The following is a 19,590-nucleotide window of genomic DNA, read 5'->3' on the forward strand; positions in this document are numbered from 1 at the left end:
CCCTACTGTTGCACAGACTGGAGTTGGAATAATAAATTATACTATTCCAAACTCCAGCGCACCCCGACAGCAAGTCGGGGTAAAAAATTGCATTCTAACAGCATGTGGGGCAAAAGCATGCGTTAACATCATACAACCCAACACACACATTTACTCACTCACTAATACAGCCACTGCCATATCCACTCATACACCCATACAGCCACTCATACACTGAGTTAGTCACCCATAGAGCTACTCACACACCTACTCACTCACCCATACAGTGAATCACACAGCCACTTACTAATACAGTTGCACTTTCAACCACTTACTCATACAGATATTAACAGGAAATCACTTGCCTACACAGTCACTGACACAAGCACACACTCGCCCATAGTCATTCACATACCCCATCACTCACATACTGCCTTCCACATACCCAGTTACTCACCCATATACCAATTATACATGCATTCACTCACTGACAGCCATACACACACCCGCCATACAGCCCTTCTCTCACACAAACACACCCCCATAGAGCCACTGACTCACCCACTCACTCACCCATACAGGCAGTCACACACACGCTCACATACATACACTCAGACACCCATAGAGGTATTAAGACAACCAATCACTCACCCATACAGAAACTCATGTACCCACTCACATACCCATACAACCACTTAGACACCAACTGACATATACAAACATTCACACAACCAGTCACTCACCCATACATTCATTGAAACACCTAATCACTCACTAACCAGTCATGCACACACTGAATCATACAATCAGGCAATCATACATCCACTGATTCACCTATACACCTTGGTATGTATATTTAACACAAACTTTTTTAAAACACTCAGTCACTGGATGTTATCATCAGTAATGTAATTTGATATGTGATCAGTGATGTCACTGATAATGTCATGAGTGATGTAATATGTGAGGTTATAAGCAGTGCATTGCGGGGGCACGAGCTCTAGTTAGCTCAGTTAACTATAACTGCTGAATTTCTCTGGTTTTGTACGAGTGAAATGTCAGCCTAACTATAACATGCCTGTAACCTTTGTTTTTTTCAGTGAAAAATATGATATTGAGATATATATATATATATATATATATATATACATACACACACACGCGCACACACACACGCACACACACGCGCATCTTAATAAAATTAATGCGGGAGCATCTTTAGTTCATTTTGTATTATATGTAATTAAGTAATTGTACTGGTGGCCATCATACTTTGCACCTGGCCACTTCCACAGGATTCCTTTAAGCCCTAAGAGCTTCCTATGTTGACTCATTTAGAACTGCGGTATATATTGTTTTGCATTTAATAACATGACAATATATGTTATACATATTACAAGTTCTGGGAGTGTGCCTTCTTTAACTTTCAATATTAATATAGTACATTTAATAATCAGAGAAGAAAGATTATATTGTAAAATGGTGAGAAAATTATTATGGGTTTTCTCTTAAGCTATAAAATGTTAAGGAAATTTGGCTTATTTTTCTCTTATGCTACATCATTTGTGATCACAAGTGACAAGGACATTTTTCTCATGATAGGTTTCAGAAGCAGTATAAAGCAGTGTTTACTGCCCTCTTGGGCAGACAGAAACTTTCAACTTGTGGGAAACTTGCTTTCATATCAAGACTACAGATTGAGAACACACTGGCTTTTCAGAAATATAAACTGGTCTTGTAGCTCTCAACCTTCAGCTTTCAGATATGCAAAATATGTTGAGCACCACTCACAGTGGAATCTGTTTAGAGGCAATTATTATTACCTATGATTATGAAAAATGGAAAGCAAAATGTATGTTGTCAGCTTTTATAATATTCACACTGTGTTCATTTATGAGCAACATATTTATTTCAATATCTGATTTAATAATTCTAAATAGGATTACATTCAAAGACACCCACAAAAAATAATGCTTAACATTTCTTGTGTGTCATCTATTGTGGGAAAGAGTAAACAGAACCTACTTCAAAAACCCTATGTTCTACATGGGAACCTTCGCTGGCGAAAAGAAATTTATTATACATTTTCACCTTTCTGTTTTCCCTGTTCTGAGTGCAAAGTTGGCATAGCTGTGCCTAAAATAATGCCAAAGTAACTCTATACTAGGTGTGGTCAGGATTGACACCAGACAACCGACAATACTATACAGCAAGATACATTGGCAGCACTAACACATACTCATTGCAGGGTAACTGTCAACACCTGATTTTATTGCGAGGAAAGGTAATTGTTCATAGTTGACATGTCCTATATCTGTGCACTCACCTTTAGCCTGCAAAGAACTGCATTCTTTATGCAAGAGCTCCATCTCACGTCCAAGCGCCTTTTTCTGTCTTTCCAGCTCATCCCGCAGAACCAAAATCTTCAACTGTAAACATTCACTCTCTTTCTTCTATTGAAACGAAAATATAAATTATGTTTTATATAATGTGCACACTGCAAATGATCCATACCTCAATCACATTAATTCATATACAAATAAATGAGTGCAGTTTTAATCGGTCTTTAGCAAATAAGAAAGTAAATCTCACTTGACTCAACTGATGCTCATCTAAAACAAATGGCCATTATCAAGCTAAGTTTATCAACTTTATTTGATTAGATTGCTACTGCACTTTCCCGCTCAGTCCACAAACCACAAACAGCCTGTAAACAAGATATTCTGCACTGCCACTGCTGTAAATAAAACCCTTAAACGTTGCAAGATATAGTCCTTTAGTGAATAATGCTGAAAAAATAATAAAGTAAGAGTCGAACATGATGATATCAATTAGTATAGCCTTAGAGCCCGCCATAGCGACTCTACTACCATTAAAGGCAGCGTTAAAGGCCCGAGCGGAAGGCTATTAGAACATTCCGCCCCTAGAGGGCAGAATGTTCTAATTTAAGCCCGAGGGGACTGAAATGGACTAGGGGTCCGTGAGGCCTTTGTTCACAGCAATAGCTGTGAAATAAAACAAACATTGGAATGTAGGAGCTCCGTGCTTCAACCGGCCATTAGAAGCCCGGAGCACTCCATTGTCTTCAATGAAGCTCCCAACATTCCAACGTTCTACTATACAGGAGCCACTATTTGCCTTTTGCAAAAGCAAAAATTGGCGACACACAGTGATCACTAGCTGATCCAAAATATCTACAACACTGGCACAGGACTGGAGCTTACCAAGAGTTAGAGAGCACTAAAATGTGAATACAACACTCAGAGTTAACAGAATCGACATAGTTGGTGGAAAGATCTCGTAATTGCAATTTTCAAATTGCAACAGTAAAATCATAATTTGCACCACCACTTGCCTATGTAAATAAACATACATGAATGACAACAAAAAATAACCATATAATTGAACACAAATCAAAACTAAATTGCAATACTGAAATGCAATGCAGTACGTGATCCGGGTTGGGGCTGTGCGGGAATTTCCACTAGAACAAAAATTGTCTAAAATAGATCCCAGATATACTGAAATGCTGCATAAAGCAGAAAGTGGTTTGAATGCTTTAGATTAAAGCTTATAATTCATGTCATAAATGGGCACGCTAAAAATGACTAGGTAAAATGAAGAACATATAGTGACGTTGTATGCAGAAATTGGTTTGAATGTTTGAGATAAAACATACATCTTGATGTTATAAAAGGCCTCCCCATACATTTTTGAAGGAAAAACTAGGAATGCCTATCGACAGGCCATGCATCGGTAGGTAACAAACAGTTAATAATCATGAAAAAGGGCAAGAGGGTTGCATAAGGTTATTGTTTAGCAACAACACAATAGGATTAATGAAATATATAGAAACAATATACATGTTTTCCCAAGTAATGAAAGAAAAATTTAAAAGTACTGTATAACCTTTAAGAAATGAATATCACAAAAATTTGTTATTGAAAAGAAACACGAGCAAGGAAGAAGAAAAATAATGACTAAAATCACCATGTAACAAGAAATAAGTTCACAGCGTTTCATATACCAAGAGTAATCTCATGTCAACAATGTATTTTCCTAACAGAGTAAGACATGATCATAATGCATCCCTTAACTTTAACGAAGAATGCCATTTGCCCAAAATAATATACCCAAGATGGCCCCTGTGCGGATGCTTAAAACAACACATAATAAGCGGAGGAACATGGAGGCTATCTTAGTTGTGGTTTTTTAAAGCAATAAGGCACATGCTGAACGACAGCGTCTCAGTTTCAGAAGAATGCCGGCTTGTGCACAGAGAACCCTAAAACTAGACCTTACACATGAGTCTTGCATCGTTATTTTGCCGGAAGACTAAAGCAGAACTGTCGCAACAGCAGTCCTGGTGGTAATGGTGAGTTCAAGATGCCAGAATTGTACCAAGGACCCTGTTGTATGCCCATATATAGGCTGTAACAGAAAAGGTTCCCACAAAAAATTAAAAAATTTCATAATCCACGATGATTCACATAAAATAAATGGCTGCATATAATTATCTTGCAGGCGATCTTGATAGAGCTGTGCAAAACAGTTTTTACACACAACTCAAGTCATAAAGGATCCGAACGCTCCATAAAAAGAAGCAAAGAAATATCACCCTCCACCAGATAAAACGAGCACAGGTAACAAAGACTAACACTCAAAAATAATAAAAGCAGAGTTACCTGTAATGAAACATATCCGGCAAATGCAACACTATAAGCCTGTCCGGGGTAATGACAAGCCTGTGTGACTCAAGAGGAAACAAAAAACCCCAATACGTCTTGCAAGCCCAAGTAGAGGGTCGTACTATGAGGCAACAGGTACCTTTTATCATTAACACTAAGTTCCCATTCCACGACGAACAGCAGCGCTTTCCAGCAGAGTGGAGGACACAACCCTGGTCTGGTGAGCTAATCCAGAACGGATTCAACAATCCACTGGACAGGGACAAACTCGGCTGCAATTGAATGTCTGTGCCTCAGGACTAGGACTGGAAGAACCATCATGCATCACTGTCCTGGTAGCTTGGTCGACACTGTTCACTCCGCATCAGCATTTTGACAAGATATATTTGGAGTCAAAAACCTCTGTACATGTTACTCTTGCTTCCTGACTCAAACCTGAGGCAACAAACAAAAGCGCCATTTCTTACATCAGGAAAGGCCCAAAAATAAATCCCGTACATTATACACAATAAGGCGGACCACAGGCATCATCAAAGACGTCTGACTGGCCAAGAGGGCTTCTCACGTTCCACGTAGGGACTCTGGGTGCAGCATTAGTTCATATCAAGCCTCTGGACAAAAAACAAGCTGAGGGAAGTGGAACTGCCTGTTATGAGGTATGCATGGAATGTCTAGATATTATACTGTGGTAAAATGGCACCAGGCTTCTCGATGGTGGCACTTTTAGAACGACATCCGAACTTGACATGGCAGTCAAGCCATGCATTTGTTATAATACCATGTGCGCGTTTTTGGCATCTGTTCACTGCAGCGCCTCGAAGTCACAGGAATCCTCTATGCCTTACTACAATGAAGAACTGCAAAGGAAACCCTCATTGGCTATCTGGAAATGTGCGCTTGTCCTTCAGGATATGGATTTTAAAATTGCTTAAAGAACGCTCGATTTTGCCCATCAACTTTGGTGCAAGACGCCCCAAAACATTCACCCCAATTAAAGCCCAAGAATAAGACAAATGTCTAACAGCATGAAGACCTCTACTTATTTTCAATTTCAATCTATCCTTGTAAGTGTGCATTGGCACCCCTGCAAAGTGCTCCGCAACCTGTGGTACACCTTCAGCCTTTTCTGTTTTGTTAAGTCAACAGAACTTTGCATTGCAGGGCTTGTAGTTTTGCTTTTAGCAATTTAAATTGGGCTAACTATGACAGTGCCACTATATGTAAATGGGTGTCTGTGGGTGTGTGGTCACCGTGCATAGGTTTGTGCATATAATACTGTGTGCATGTACTACACAAAATTCTATGTCAGGACCGGAAGCTCAGATTATGCATTTCTCTTCCTTTATTTTATTGCTCAGCAGCCTTAAAAACCATGTAACAACCAAAGACTACAAATCCCATGAGTCTTTGCAAGATACAGAAAACAACCACAGAGGCAGTCCCATATAAACAACATCAAGACCGGCACTTTCTCTTTCTTCGCTGCTCAGCAGTCAGATAAGTGCCTTTCCTTGATCTTGTTTATTCCTGTGGGAGTCGTACTGTTAAAGTGGGTTTCCTTTAGGGGTGGGCGGAATTTGCGAAATTCACTTTCGCAAATTATCACGAAAATGTTAAAAATCTCTCCGCAAAAAAACGCGGAAATATCGCGAAGATGCAGAAGTTTTTTTTCCCGCCCGTTCACGGTATTTTCTGCGTGGTCGCGGCTCGCCAACTTACCCATGCGGTTGTTCGTGGGCGCGGCCATCTTGTTTTCACTTGTCTCGCGGTGCATGATCGCGAGAAGAAAGACTTGATCACGCGACGCATGACGTTACTGCGGGCACGAACTGTCGCGAGACAGCGCAAATGGCTACCAACAATACAACATCTCGTGGAGAACGCGTCCAGATCAAGAAAACTTGTCGGCGAACGCGGGGATTCAGGTAAGGCGATCGCGCACCCGCGAGAATGTATTATTTTACAGCGCGAGCAAGCAAAAAATTCCGGTAAAATGCGGATTGCGGAAATTTTGACATTTTCGCGCTCTCCGCGGAACGCGAAAATGTCAAAATATCGCAATTTCCACGAGCGGAACGGAATTTTAGCCCAGGCCTAGTTTTATTGTGTAGCTTCGCTTTGCCACACGGCGAGTGTTTCTGTTCAGCGGCGGAATCTTTTGTGACCGGAGAACTCTCTGGTGGGTCGGTGCCACGCTGATGGGAGTGCTTCGTTTGTGCTAGTGTTTATAGGGCCCATTGCCTTTGGCTAAGCGCTTCTATTGCACACGAGTTGTGTAACACTTTTGTGTCAGTTTTCTCCAGTTAAGCGCTTCCATCGTTTTTTTCTTAACGGCCACGCCAGTCTAGGGACGGGGCTTTCCCCCTGTGGTGCAGTTTCCTCCTGAGCGCATCGCGGTGCACCGCTGGCCTCGATGAAGGGCGCGGTAAGCGCACGCAAGTAGGAGGAGGGAGGGGTATTCTCCCGCCACATTCCTGAGGTTCTTGGCGTTCCTCGGCTCCTGTCCAGCCGCATATGACAGTTTCCTTTCTTAAGCAGACTGTCAGTTCCTCGCGTGCCTGACGGAAGTCAGAGGTTCCATCAGCATTGCCTGCATCCTTTAGTTAGTGGCTCCAGTGTAGCGGTTTACCGCGAAGCGTATATCACACCAACCTCCTTTACATTTAGTGTGCATCAAGCATTGGCTCATCCAACTGCCTACACTGAGCCGGTTGTGTTAGTCTGTCTGGCAGTAACTTTGTTTGGGCTCATCTTGATCCGCTTGATTATGGCGGGTGAATCTAATTCCTGGGCACCCGCGGAGGAGGATCACTCTCTTCTCCCCCCTTTCACATGGGGCTGGTGGATGAGATTGATGCATCCCTGAAGAGGGCGGTATCCTCGGCCCTAGAACCCTTATGTCGCCACATCGAGCTTACAGTCCGGCGCAGGGTGGTCACCTATACCGAGGAAGACTGGAGGGAGCTTATGGCAGGAGTAAAAGGGTTTGTCAAGGGCAAAGCCAAGGCTCCTACCAAGGCTTCTAGGACTTCCGCCTTAGATGTGGCAGAGAACCCAAAGAGACAGGCCACTTGATAGATCCCGCGATTCTCTCGGGATGGGCACAGAGCCCCATGTTCCCTTGGCAATGTAAATTGCGCATTATCAACATAGCGTAGAATTTCTCTATTGCTCACGATTGAGCCCAGACTTGACGAGCTTGTCTCATGGGAAGCCGGGCCCGTGGCAAACGGGGGTCTCTTTGGAGATCCGTTTATTAAACAGTTGTCTCGCTTTGTTAACACCTTCTCCTCCTTGGACAAGGCACAACAGTCCATAAAGAAAGTGTTCAGCCAGCAAATTTTTTGGGGGAGGCCAGAAGAGGTAGGGGGCGCTCATCTGGCTATCCTTCCAACGCCAACCCCCACAAGCTCCAGAACAAGCGATCCATGCAATGGCAGGACCAATGGAAGTTCAGACTGTTTTATCCCTCGAGAGGCCACGGCAGAGGGCGCGGGGGAAGAGGCAACCCCGAGGAGCCAATAACGCACCTGGCGGACCCACCGGTAAGGACCCCTTTTTTCCTACCAGAGGTGGAGGGAAGATTGCAGTGGTTCCGACACAACTGGGCAGCAATTACAGGGTATGCTTGGGTTTTACAAACTGTGATGGGTTTCCATATCGAGTTCCACGTGACTCCTCACAAAGTCTCTCGTCCCAGACCCCGAGTTCTCACACAAGAGTGCGCAGGTGGTAGACCGAGAAATACCAGAACTCCTAAGCAAAAAGGTCGTCGTGCGCTTGACCCTGCACCCGAAGGTTTCCTGACCATGTCTTCCTGGTCGACAAGAAGGACAAGGGGTTCAGGCCGGTGATCAACCTCCGAGACTTAGATCAATTGGTGGTGTATCGCCACTTCAAAATGGAAGGCATTCACCTTCCCAGAGATGTAGTATTGCCAAACGATTGGTTGGTTCGGCTGGACCTAAAAGATGCTTACCTGGCGGTACCAATTTTCCGCTCCACAGACGGTTTCTAAAGTTTCAATGGGGAGAGCATTTATACAGGTTTACTTGACTGCCGTTCGGGCTGTCGTCGGCACATTGGTGCTTCACCAAGTTGCTTAGGCCAACCGTGGAATGGCTCAGAGCCCGAGGCATGCACCTTATAGTTTACCTGGACGACACCCTATTAATGCACCAGGTGGAACACACCTTGATATCTTAGCTCCGACTGACTCAGAACCTCCTACAGAATCTGGGCTTCGTCCTGAACAACCAGAAGTCTGTCTACGTGCCAGCTCAATAAATAAACTTCTTGGGCTTCGAGGTTGACACGGTACAGTAGTGCCTCAGATTGCCCCAGAAGAAGATGCGTTTGATTCGCAGGGAGCTGCGTCGTACCCTAGTGAGAGAGAAGTTCTCGCTACGCCACTTAGCTCGAATCGTGGGTCTGTTGTCATCTTCGATAGAAGCTATCTTTCCGGGGCTGTTACATTACCGGGCTCTACAGCGTCTCAAGACGCAAAACTTACATCGTGGCCTTACGTACACACAGGAGAGATTCCTCTCTCAGGAAACTCATACAGAGCTAAATTGGTGGCTGGAGCACATTCAGGCCTGGAATGGACAGGCCATTTTCAGGACCGCCCCAGATCTGGTGATCAAATCAGACGCCAGTCGACTGGGTTGGGGCACCCGCTGTGGAGATGTTAATACAGGCGGGCATTGGTCCGAGCACGAGCAATCATTACACATCAACTGCTTAGAGCTTCTGGACGTTTTCTTCACAATTCGGAGTCTGGCGGTCTTATTGAACATGGACAATATCTCAGCAGTGAGATATATCAACCGGTTGGGAGGCACGTGGTCCATATTTCTAGCAGATTTGGTCAAGGAAGTCTGGAATTAGTACCTGGCACACAAAATATCGGTCACGGCGGAGTAACTTCCAGGAGCGCAGAACCGGATGGCAGACTGGCATTCCAGACATCTGTAGGATTACAGTGCCTGGAAGCTGGATCCGGCTATCTTTCAGAACCTGATGGCGTGGTGGGGTCCATGTCAGGTGGACCTCTGAGTCCCACCTCAATTGCCAGATGCCCAACTTTTCAGCTGGCGTCCGGACCCTCTGGCGGAGGCAACAGATACCTTTCTGCAAGGCTGAAGCCATTTCCGGGCTTTACGTTTCCCCCGTTTGCCATGATACCCAGGCTTACTGCACTGGTCAGGAAACAGAAGCCAGAGGACAATCTGGTGACACCATGTTGGAAATCTCAAGTCTGGTATCCAGTTCTTCTGGAACTTTCTGTGGATTTTCCAATCCAACTTCCACGGACTCCTCTTCTGTTCGCGGGGCAACTTGCACTCTCTGGTTCTGGAGGACAGCCTCAACCTTATGGGCTGGAGGATTACAGGGGGCGCTGGGAAGTCCCGGGCCTTTTGGAGAGGGCTTTCTCCCTTATCAAGATGGTATGGGCAGACTTTACAGTCAAGCGGTATAGGTCTTCTTGGAGAAAGTGGTCATTCTGGTGTATGCGACGGTCCCGTGGGGTTAGATGTAGTCCATGTAGTCAACTACTTGTCGGAATTAGTAGACAAGTGCTTGGCCTATTGCTCCATTAACGCAAGTAGGTCGGCATTATCTGCAGGCCACTTGACTGTTCAGGAGGTTCCTGTGGGGGAGTACCCTCTGGTATGTAGACTGTTGAGAGGCATACGCCTGTCTTTTCCATCTCGCCCAAGATATTTCTCCTTGTGGGATGTTTATACGTTGCTATGTCTGCTGCAAACCTGGCAGGATAACTCTTACCTTTCCCGTAAGGAATTGACAGGTAAGCTAGTGACGCTGCTTTGTCTTATCTCGTGTAAATGGGTATCGGATGTACGGGCCTTGGAGGTTTTGGCACCGGTGTTCACACCGGACTGGGTGTCATTCACAGTGGCTCAACGTACGAAGTCTAACACTAGAGGGGTTCACTACCGCCAGCAGCGCGCGGAAAGCAAGCCCGTCTGCGCCTGACCGGCACCATGATCCCTGCCTATTTTTCTTTTACACCTTTTATCATTAGTGGATTACATTGTCCTCTATCTAATGGCAGTCTACCACTATTTGAGCAATGAAATCAAACTACTAAATAAACAATATATGAACAAACTGACACATTGCTCTGAGACAATTTCCACGTCAGTATCCATTCATAAAATTCTGAAAAGCACTCAACTTGAATCCACCCCTCATGCTAAACTAATGCCCATAAATACAACAGGAGGGAATTTGGTCGAGCAACCAAAACAACTAGAGGGGCTCTATCTTAATGCACGTTCAGTCCCTTAATGTGCACTCTAGGTATGGAGTTTGCTGGACTCAGAAAAGCCAGATATCTGCTTTACAACCGAGACCTGGCGCCACGAGGCCGCTCTACCCAATGTGGCAATTGCCTTCCCCTCTGAATATCAACTGACTAGACTTGATAGAAGTTATAAGAGAGGGGGCAGCCTACCAATAGCCTTTAGGGACAGACTAAAGGTCAGCATACTGGAAACCATCAGCTTAGATTGGATTGAACTCTTGCGACAGACCCCCGGGTCCAAAAACTAATTGTATTAACCGTTTCCCGGAGATTATTGCCTCACATGTCCTAGCGGCCGACAATTCTCTCTCATTGGAGATTTTAATTTCCAGGCAGAACTCTCTTCTGATGCCAACACGTACCTGCAGATTTCCAACCTCAGCACACTGGAATTAGAACAAAGGGTAACTGGACACTCCCATTAGGCAGGCCACACTCTCGACCTTTTGTTCACTAATGACCCATACACTAAGGTCGAGCCTCCCACCCCACTAATCTGGTCTGATCACAGCCTATTGAAGTTTCCTATACATGAAAATTCTAGCAATAAACAGAAACTTACCAGACCATGGAGGAAAATTTGTCTAAAAGCCTTTTTATCCAATTTCAGTTCCCTCTGTATAATAGGCACTGAAAACATAGACCATGCGGTAGACACCTTTGAGAATGCAGTTATACAAGCCCTTGACATTATTGCCCCTCTCTCAAAGGTTAAATACAAACTTAAAGCATCACCCTGGTTTACAGAATCTTTAAAATCCGACAAACTAGCTAGCAGGAAAGCTGAGCGCAACTGGAGAACATCAAAGAGCATAGTGGATAGAAAGGCTTATAAACTTATTCACAAATGCCATCTAGAAAACATTAAACTAGCCGCCAAAAAAAATGATATCATCAATAGAATCGACAAGGCTGCTAACTCACACAAGGAACTTCACAAGATTTTAAAAGAATTCCCTAATCCCTCTTCCTGCCAATCTGACAGCCCATCCACGCAAGACTAGGTTGACACACGATCTACTTTTTTTTTAGGAAAAAATTGACAGTATCCACACCTTCCTCAATCAGAATGTTGAGCAGCAAAATCCTGAGCCAGACAGCACCCAGACACCCCCCACAGGTTTGAAGAGTTTGCTGAACTTAGTCATGAAGAAGTTAATACTGCACTTCTCAAAATTAAATCTGATTCCATCGTCGACCCTGTTTCGCCCCATATTCTGGCAATACTGGCCCCAGTGCTTCTCAAAAGTCTTACTGACATTTTTAAACATGTCCTTAACTCAAACAACAGTCCATATTAAATGGAAAGAAGCCAGGGTCAAGCCAAGCCCCACAGATCCGTCAGCTGATCCCAATGAGCCCAGCAATTATTGGCCCATCTCTCTACTCCCCTCTTTTGGTAAGGTACTTGACTCTCTTGTCAACAAACAGCTAACAACCTATTTGGAAAGCCACGAGCTGTTGGACCCTTCTCAGTCAGGCTTTAGGGCTGATTTCAGCACTGAAACATCTCTGGTTGAGGTAGTCTATAATAAAAGACTCGCCCAGGACCTCGGACAGTCAGCCATACTGGTCCTGCTCGACCTGGCGGCCGCCTTCGACACCATCTCCCACAGTATATTAGAACAACGACGGTGGGAGATGCGTATCAGAGGAACAGCTCTGAGCTGGCTCTGAAGCAACTTAAAAGACCGAACTACCATCGTACAACTGGGAACCCTAGCTTCTCGTAGCCGGATGGTAGACAAGGGAGTCCCCCAGGAATCTAAACTTAGTCCCATGCTTTCAACCGTTATGTGGTACCTTGTCTAAGGTGATTAGATCATATGGGTTTGACGTATTGTCATACGCGGATGACACCCAGCTACTTATCACTTTTGGTTCCAACCCAACCGATACCATAATTAGATTTAAAAACTGTATGACTCTGGATGCAAGCAAACTATCTGCAGCTCAATGCCAGTAAGACAGATCATCTTATCTGGCAAGGCTCATGAAAACTGGTCAAATGACTGGTGGCCCCAAAGTCTTAGCCAGTGTCCTTCTCCTAAACCCACGGTACCTAACCTTTGAGTACAAATCGATGACAAACTATCTATGAAAGACCAGGTAAACCAAATAGCGAGCACCTGTTATGGCATAATGAGGAGCCTATGCAAGATCTTTCAATGGATCCCATTAGAGTAAAAAAAAAAACGCTTGTCCAAGTCTTAATCATCAGTCGTCTTGACTATGGAAATGCTCTGATGGCCTCAATTAATAAAGAGCTTGTCACCTGACTCCAAGTCTTACAGGACACAGCTGCCAGGCTGGTACTAAACCTTCCCCCTCGATCCCAGTAGGCACCCAGTCTGAAAACTCTCCACTGGCTTCCAATTAGTAAACGGATCAGTTTTAAGATCAGCTGTCTGGTTCACAAGACCTTGTTTGGAAATGGGCCGAATTACCTGGCACAAAAACTAAACTGGTATCTCCCTCACTGAAACCTTAGGTCTGGAACTAAACATCTTCTCACTAAACTCAGGGTGCGTACCGCCAGGCATGGTGGCCAATCATTTTCCCATCTGGCCCACCACCTCTGGAACAAACAGAGCAGCTTGGCACAATTTTGGATCATAAACAGTTTCGAAAAAAGCTTAAAACCTGGCTGTTCTGATGGCCCACCCTCCCCTCTTTTTTCAGCTGTCCTATCTCCACCTTCACCAGCATCCGCTAAAGCGCTTTGAGACCCCGCCGCGTGATATGTGCGCTCAATAAAACCCTATGACCATCGGGCTTTCCTGGGGCCCCCGAAGTTGGGTGTGGTACGTTGTGTCAGGGCATACGAGATGATGACAGAGGAATACAGACCTCCAGGGGTGTCACAACTTTTCCTCTCGCTCAAAAAGCCTTTCAAAGCAGTGAAAGCCACCACGATTACCCGTTGGGTGAGATGGGTGCTCCAGGAAGCTGGCATTGATACGGCGGCCTTCAGGGCCCACAAGGCAAGGGGAGCCATGGCTTTGAAAGCCTTCCCCCTTAGGAGGGAGCGTCTAGAGGACATCCGCAGAGCAGTGGATTGGTCCACGAACTACACATGTAAGGCCTTCTACTTTAAACCCATCTTGGGCATGGCTTCTCTGGTGGTAGATCAGCTTTGAACTAGCATAATCTGAGCCTACGTTCCGGACATAGAATATAACATTTCCTAGCTATCATGAAGGAAAGTTTCAATTCTATTAAGGACGCGTAGGCGAGGATTATCCCAACCAGTGGAATTGTTATTCTTACCCTCCTTCGAAGTTGGCAGTCTACACGTTGGATAAGTATAATAAGTTGTGAATTTATGATTGTTCATGGTTGACTAAACTGCCTCTTTAACACACTGTTACAGGGATAGCAACAGTTTATCAAATTTCTGATACCGATTCCTTGTCTTTTCAAGGTCCGAGAAGAAACAAGATTATTTTTTTTTTGAAAATTTTTATTGCACAATAAATCAATTACAAGCATGGGCCTACAACCACCAGGGCCGGCCGCTAGATTCAGAAAGGATCATACAGTTGTTAAAGCAGTAGTCGACTCCCGGGGCCCAGCCCCGTACATGGCTCCGGATAGTCCTAGGGAAGCAGGATACATAGGTTTAACATAAATAACAAATAAAAAACAAAAGGCGAGGCATAAAGGCAAAAAGTGTGGGTCAGGCTACATCCGGGGGACGCTACTTCAGACCTTCAAATAGCTATCAAGAGGAAGGAGTACTGATAGGTCGGGGGGGGGGGTCACGGGAGAGGAACGTCTATCTTCGGTTATTCCAATAGTCGCAAGGAACCATCAAGGGTCAGGGGGACAAAGCAATATCGGTGTCCACTAGGGGGGGGGGGAGTACAGATACCCCCACGATACGCGTTCCATTGCCCCCAGATTCTGCCCCATGCCCCCGGTTTACCACGAGCCACATACACAGTCTTCTCCCTGAACATGCACCAGTCCATGTTCTCCTTCCATACGGACACGGTGGGAGGCCGCTGGGAACCCCAAAGCTGCGCTATATCTCTCTTGGCAATCATGTTCCCCAGGGCCGCCCACCGAGTCTGAGCCGCGTTATAATCATTGGGCTCCCACACATTCAGGACACAGCGACGCACCTCCGGCAGCATCGCAACCCCGGTGACTTGTCCCATGACCACATGAACCCGGCGCCAGTATTCCGCCACCTCGCGGCATTCCCAGAGGATATGGAGAAAGGTGGCGCTGAGCCCACATCCCCGCTTACAGAGCCCGTCTTCAGAAAATCCCATCGAGACCAAACGGGGACCCGTCACATACACCCGGTGGAGAATCTTAAGCTGGACCAGGCGGAGACGGGATGGAATGGCCACTTCCTTGGGGGACGACAGTGCGGACTGCCAGTCCTCGTCGTCCAGTTCCACCCCATCCCCCGTCCACGCCTCCCGGAGGCGCACCAAGAGGTCAGCCCGATTATTGATAAGTTTTTTATAAATTAAAGAGATAGTACTGTCGGGGACATGACCATCGAGTATGCGGTCCTCGAGGGGCGAAGAAGCCGGGATCTTGGTCCCCTCCCCAAAAACAGAGAGCAGGGCATGCCGAACCTGGGCGTAGCGGAAGAACTCCCTTTCCGTAAGTTCGTATTCGCTCTGGAGCGCCGCGAATGTTTTAACCGCACCCTTAATCCATAAGTCTCCCACTCTACTAATACCAATCGTGTCCCAACGTTCAAACCCCTTCGTTGTCCAGAGGCTTCCCAGTCGGTCGGAGGCAAACAGGGGAGTAGCACATGTTAATCGCTCACTCCAGCCCATGGCTACATTGGCCGCCTTCCAGATCTGTACCGCAATCTTAGTAGGGCCCGTAAGGGTCCGTCCAGCCGAGCTGGAGTAAAGTGCCCTGTTATAGTTTCCGCCGGGAAGCAGGAATTTATCCATCTCATACGCCGGATTCAAGCCAGGCGCATACGTGGCATGGTTAATGGCCGATAGCTGTGAGGCCCAATAATACCTGCGAATGTCGGGAAGCGCGATGCCCCCGTCGTACCAGGGGAGAGTAAGCTTTGCCAGAGCGATACGCGCCCGTCCGTCCCACACCAGTCTCCTCTGCAGGCTCTCCACCTCCCGAAAGTAGGACACAGGAATGACATCGAAGGAGTTCTGAAGTGCATAGAGGAATCTGGGAAGGGACATCATTTTAAACAGTGCTGCCCGACCCAGCGGGGACAAGGGCAGCCTACACCACCGAGCCGTGTCCTCCCTCAAATGCCGAAGTGGAAGCAGGAGATTCTGCTCATAGCGAGCCACCGGGTCCATCGAGACGTATATTCCCAGGTATTTAAAGCCGGACAGAGATAATTGGATCGGAAGCCGAGGCGGCAAGAGAGGAGGGTCACCGGAGATAGGATAGACACAGGATTTAGACCAGTTGATCGTTAGACCCGAATTTCTCCCAAAGGAAGTCAGAACATCAAAGAGAACATTAAGCGACTGCCGCGGCGAGGTGAGATACAGGAGAATATCGTCCGCATACAACGAGACCCGATCCTCGAAGCCCGGGGCCCACCGGATCCCTCTGATCGAGGGCTCCCAGCGGAGCCAAGCAGCGAGCGGCTCCAGGGCAAGAGCAAAGAGCAGAGGGGACAACGGGCACCCCTGCCTCGTACCCCTACCGAGAGCGAAGGGCCGAGAGACCCGCCCATTAACCACCACCTGAGCCATGGGTCCCGTGTAAAGAAGCTTCACCCAGCCAAGAAATCCTTCCCCAAAGCCGAATTTGGTCAAGACAGCCCAGAGGAATGGCCACTCGATGGTGTCAAAGGCCATCGTGGCGTCTAAAGAAACCAGCACGGCTGGTTCGGAGAGGTACTCCGCCCTGGCGAGGGCGCCGTGAAGACGCCGCAAGTTAAGGGCGGTGTTGCGGTGAGGGATGAAGCCGCATTGATCAGGATGAATCAGATCGCAGATGACGCTCAACAAACGATTGGCAAGGACTTTAGCCAGGATTTTAGGCTCTGCGTTTAGCAGTGAAATAGGCCTGTAGGAGGCACAGCGGTCTCGTGGCTTACCGTCCTTGGGGATCACGACTATCGTAGCCAGACGCTGGTCGTCAGGAAGGGAGCCTGCCTCAAGGGACTCCTGAAACATACGACGGAGGAAGGGCGCGAGTTTATCCGGGCGCAACTTATATAATTCAATAGGCAGACCGTTGGGACCCATCGCCTTGCCCGAACGAAGGGACCGAATCGCAGTTGCAATTTCATCTACAGACAAGGGGGCGTCCAGCTGCTCACGGTCTTCGACGGACAGGCAGGGCAAAGCAATATCCCTCAGCAGGAGGCAAGAGTCGTCTTCATCCCTATCAGTCACCGGGGAGTACACGGCCCGGAGGTGGTCAGCGAAACATTCCACAATCTCACCAGGCTCAGTCACACACACTCCATCCGAGACACGCAGCTCCGGGACCACACGATTCACTCTCTCCTTCTTATCCAGCCACGCAATCAACTTTCCCGCCTTGTCCCCGGCATCATACAATCGACCCTGCTGCTCCCTATACATCGTTTTGGCAGCGTCAGTGACAAGAGACCTGTATTCAAACTGTTTCAGGCTGAGGGCATGGAGCCTGTCCGGAGTGACACCCGTCTCCAAGGCCGACTCCAGCCCCGAGATGTCAGTCTCCAGCTTCACCACTGCCTCACTCTTGAGCTTCTTAGCCACCACTATCTGGGAGAGGGCGTGTCCGCGGATTACGGTTTTAAAGGCTTCCCACAGAGACATTGCGGACGACACCGACCCCTCGTTTTCAAGGAAGTATTGGTCCATAGCCTTAACCAGGCTGTCGCGAGTCGTAGGGTCTCGCAGGTACCACGGGTTAATGGGAGCGATCCGCCCTGCAGACCGCAACTCGGTGTCAAAGAGCAGCCACAGCGGGGAATGATCGGAGATACCCCGCGCCAGGTGCCTAACCTCTCGAATCCGACCAGTCTGTGCCGCGGGCATAAGGAAATAGTCTAACCTAGAAAGACTCCCATGCGCCCCAGAGTGAAAGGTGTACTGACATTGGGTCGGATGCATTAATCTCCAACTGTCTACCAGACCGAAGGTCTCCAGCAGTCCACCAAGCCATGCCTGGGCAGCGGGGAGGGCCCTGGGTGGGTGACGATCCAGGTCACCCGAAACCACCGAATTAAAGTCCCCGCCCATAAGCAAAAGACTATCCGGAAGTTCAAGCAGCATTCGACCCAAGTCCGCGAAGGTGGAGTTCTGGAGGCCCGGGGGGACGTAAACTGAGACCAGGGAAAGGGGCTGCCCCTCCCACCTCCCAGTCAGACACACATAGCGCCCTCTGTCATCCGAGATTACCCTAGTGATATCCAACGGAAGTGAGGATCGCAGGAGAATGCCCACCCCCCTGGAACCAGTTGTGAAACCAGAATGGGCCACGAGGCGGTATCCCCCCCTGTTCATTGCATGACAAACATTACCAACCAGATGCGTCTCCTGGATAAACACCACATCAGGAGTCAGACGACGCAAATACTGCAGTACTACACCCCGTTTGATACGGTCCCCCAACCCATTGACGTTCCATGACATCAACCTCAACCCGTCCCCCCCCCATCCCCTCCAATAGATCAAAGGCCCCCCCAGTCAGTAGCACAGTTCCCGAATCTGGACAAAAATCAATACCTCGCCCTGCAAACAGAAAACACACAGCAAAACAACCCCTCCCTCCCCCCAACCCCCCCCCCAAATCCAACTCCCCCCACCCTGCACCCCTGCGGGCCAGAAAACCCCCCCAACTTGCAGTGTGCCTGTCGCCCTACTAACCCCATTCTACGAAAAGACCCCGGAGGAGGAAAGGGACCCGTCCCCGCCCGCCCCCCACACAGGTCCTAGTGAGACAAAATGAACAAAAGAAGTAAAACCCAGCTGAACAGTGCAAAATGGCAAAATCAAGGACCAAAAGTCACTCCAAAGGCGACCCGTCACCTTAGGCGCCTGCAGAGGGCCCGGGACGGCCACCTCTGTCCGGCAGCGAGTCCAGCCAGTCACTCACGGCCACAGGAGAGTCAAAAAAGGCAGTCCGATCCTCATGTTCCACTCGAAGTTTTGCAGGGTAGAGCATAGAGTACTTTAGGCCCAGTTCACGGAGACGACGCTTCACCCCCTGGAATCCCATCCGCTGTTTCTGGACAAGTTGGGTAAAGTCCGGATAAAAGTTAATGGATGAGTTCTCATGACGAACCGGGCCGTGGACCCGTGAGGCCTGCAGAATCGCATCTCGGTCTCTATAGTGGAACAGTTTGGCCACGATAGGCCTCGGGGGGGACCCCCGGCCGTGGCCGACCGCCCGGAACTCGATGGGCCCGCTCCACGGCAAAGAACTTACTTAGGCCTGCAGGGGTCAACTGTTGGAGGATGAGTTCCTCGACCAGGAGGTCAACCGGGCGGTTGTCGGAGGACTCCGGTACGCCTATGACACGGATGTTGTTGCGTCGGGCCCGTCCCTCGAAGTCCTCCAGCCGCCGGGCCATCTGATCGTTGACCGCCTTAATGTCACCAAGCGCGGCCTGCAGGTCCGACACATCCGCACCAA

At 47.7% G+C, this 19,590-nt stretch overlaps 1 protein-coding gene across 1 annotated transcript in view; it reads right to left on the minus strand.

The window, feature by feature from the left end:
- Positions 1 to 19,590, minus strand: part of UVRAG (UV radiation resistance associated) — a 336,707-nt gene that overhangs the window by 140,775 nt on the left and 176,342 nt on the right. Inside the window, exon 8 of the mRNA XM_085623282.1 lies at positions 2,306 to 2,432. Coding sequence (XP_085479408.1) covers positions 2,306 to 2,432 — 127 coding nt within the window. The remainder of the gene's footprint in view (positions 1 to 2,305; positions 2,433 to 19,590) is intronic.

This window comes from Triturus cristatus, chromosome 8 (assembly GCF_964204655.1).
Source record: "Triturus cristatus chromosome 8, aTriCri1.1, whole genome shotgun sequence".
NCBI classification, from domain to species: Eukaryota; Metazoa; Chordata; class Amphibia; order Caudata; family Salamandridae; genus Triturus; species Triturus cristatus.